Here is a 3,058-nt window from a genome sequence, read left to right on the forward strand (position 1 = left end):
TCTGTAGCATAAGACAGAAAACTTCTTGTGTATGTACACTGTGCCATTCTTCTGTTTAATCCTGTTAGCTAAGCAGAAGTAACTGCTACTGACTGAGCTCTGTACTCTCCAGGCATCACCCTATGCCCATGCAACATCACTATTGATGAGTCTGAACCTCCAACGAGAACGAGCTCAGTTCTGTGACTGCGTGGTCAGACAGAGACAGAGCCCAGGTCAACTCTACCCCGCACACAAGTGAGCAACATAAACGGCTTTTATTATTGCAAGCAACCATACCCACATGTACATATTGAACAAATGTTAGAGTGTTGTTTATATTGGTTCTTTTTTGTCGTAAATGATTTTATGCAGCATCTCACCTATAGTTGGTCTTTGCTCCCGCAGGTGTGTCCTGGCAGCCTCCAGTCCAGTGCTGGCATCTATCTTGTCCTCTACTGGGGCCCTGGTGGAATTGCAGGCACCATGTCTGTCTGGCTCTGTGCTGGCACTTATTTTGGAATACATTTATACAGGGACTTTGCCTTACACTCGCAGCCATCAACACTATTACAGTCTGCTCAGTGCTGCCTGCCACCTGCAGATGGATGAACTGCAGGAGACTCTCAAAGCTTGGCAACGGACTGAGGTGAATGATGCAGATAAAACAAATGCTTCCACTGGAACTGTGAACCAGCCATATGCAAGTTCCCTGGATAGAGGGGATCATCAATATTCAGCCAATGTGGAAACATGTGATGAAGCTCAGATACACTCAGCCAGTAGAGATTCCTGTATTAAATGCGGAGAAACGGATACACGTGGAGCTAGCAGTATAAATGGCGCAAACCGCCATAGTAGAAGAGATGTAAGTACTTTAAGTGATGTCAGCATGTGTTGTAGTACATCTGAGCCCTGTACTGAAAGTCGTGGAAATACAGGTAACTGGAGACAAGTAACTATTCTGACACCTCAGGAATTGATTCAAAATATCCCTTGCACCGCTGAAGTGCATGGAGTGTCTAAAGTGGACAAAGAGGTGCAAAGGGATCAGTTTCATTCAGCTGGCACTGTAATACCAGAGAAGACTTGGCAGAAGAGAACAGAAGGGGATCTAGTGAGGACAAATGAGGACAGGAAGAACTCCTGTTCATCCTCTCCCTCATCACCACATCCGTGCTGTGGGGCAGTGCCTGTCATCCGTCACAGCAGCAGAGCAGCTATGCTTCAGCTGGCAGGAGTTTCTGCAGTGCCTCCTTACCATCCAGTATCCCAGCTCTCAGTCAACTCCAGCCGGGCCCCTGTCTCACAATCAGCAAGCATACACAATGACAGCATTGATCAAGGTATTACTACTAAACACAAAAATCACTATGAGGTACAGAATCAGGATTACGAAAACAAAAAAACCCACACTGGAACACAGTGTTGGGATTACCAGAATAGTTCAGATCAATGTGCAATGCAGGCTTTATGTTACAAATCCAGTGCAGATCAATCTGACATGCTAGAACAGGATTACAACAGCAGCAATGTAGGTTGTTTTATGAAGCAGAATGATGAACAGTTGGACAACACATTATCCCACATTACAGACCTTAATGACCACCATGCTCATTGTGATTTATTTCAGAATAAGAATCACACAAAACATCTTAGAGATGATTCAGTGACACAGAATAAGGTTTGCAGTGATTTCATGAGGGGATTTAAGCATAAAACTGAGCTCAGTTTTGATGATTTGCCGTCCAAACATCAGTCACTGTATTGGTCTGATTGCCACGATGTTTCAATGTCAGCTGGAGCAGATGAGCTCTCACAATATCCAAGAACTATGCAGGACTCAGACACAAGAAGTGACTCTAACTGTGAAGATTGTTGTCCCACTGGAAATACCAAAGAGGAACACAGTTACTCTAGCAGGTCTCCAGCTGAAATCAATAGACAGGACCTCCACTGTAAAGTCAATGGACCTAAGACAGATTGGTACCCAAAAGACAACAGAGGCACAGTTATGGAAGACGAAAGACAGAGTTCTGATGTTTGTTTACCTTTCTCTACTACACCAGAATCAAATTTGGATAATGTCACTGGTGGTTTCTTTGCCTTTGAACGGCGCACCTCTCTGGACCATGAAAAGATCTCAGACACTGAAATCACAGAGCCACACTTAACTTTTACAATGCCTGTGGACAGCAACATGTCTGACTCAATATATAGTCTTGCGGGGCAGTCATACCATGGGCATCTTCATTATCACTGCCTACCACAGGAGGACACGCACTTCATGCACGAAGACTCTGATCACAAATGCTCCCACACCAGCCACCCTGATCATTCTGACCAGTCCAGTGATGAGGAGGAAGCAATGAGCTTATCCAGTCCAGGTCACAGTCCTCTGAGGCAGCACTATGCTACGGCAATGACAGACCAGGTTCTACTACTGGACATTAGCGCCAAACCTGCTGAAATGCATGTGTCCCATGGATCTGAAGAGGAGGAGAGAAGTGACACATTTGGAAATGGAGTCAGGAATAATGACAAAGAGCAGGGGAATGAAGGAGGAGTTGACAAGAGAAATATTAGAGCCAGAAAAAAATTTGGGGCTGAGAGTTTTGATGAAGGTGACACTCAATCTTGGGTTGCAGCGACAAATTTTGGAGAAGGAAAATTTGTAGGTAAAGACCAATGTAGGCCAGGAGCTGACGCCATACGTAAAGCTGGGACTGTGGAGGAGGTTTCCAACCCTAAAGAGGGTGAGAACCAGAGCTGTACCCTGACAGTCTGTTCACCCCTTAGTGTGCCAGACACTGTACAAGCATCCAAGTCATCTACCTTGTCTGTCTGCATAGCTCCTACCCTTTCAGCCAGCATGCCAACAAATATATCAGCTCATCTGTCAACTCCTCTTCACCAACCTTTCCAGTGTTCTCTGTGTGACCGTTCCTTCAGCCAGCGAGGCTCTCTGAATAGACATGTGCGGAGCCATCTTGGCGTACGGCCTTTCCCCTGCCCCTGCTGCCCTATGACCTTTTCACGCCAGTACCGTGTCACAGAGCACATGCGTGTTCACCAGCGG

At 45.9% G+C, this 3,058-nt stretch overlaps 1 protein-coding gene across 1 annotated transcript; it reads left to right on the forward strand.

Moving 5' to 3' along the window:
- Nucleotides 1-82: 82 nt before the first annotated feature.
- LOC147819878 (uncharacterized) lies at nucleotides 83-3,055 on the forward strand (the record flags this gene model as incomplete). Its single annotated transcript, XM_087169698.1, has 2 exons — nucleotides 83-237; nucleotides 388-3,055. Coding segments are annotated over 2 exons (2,823 nt in total), but the record flags the coding sequence as incomplete, so codon positions are not given.
- Nucleotides 3,056-3,058: the final 3 nt, after the last annotated feature.

The sequence above is a fragment of the Seriola lalandi genome, unplaced genomic scaffold, assembly GCF_002814215.2.
Source record: "Seriola lalandi dorsalis isolate HSWRI2012SDOR001 ecotype SW California unplaced genomic scaffold, Sedor1 jcf7180002034108, whole genome shotgun sequence".
NCBI classification, from domain to species: domain Eukaryota; kingdom Metazoa; phylum Chordata; class Actinopteri; order Carangiformes; family Carangidae; genus Seriola; species Seriola lalandi.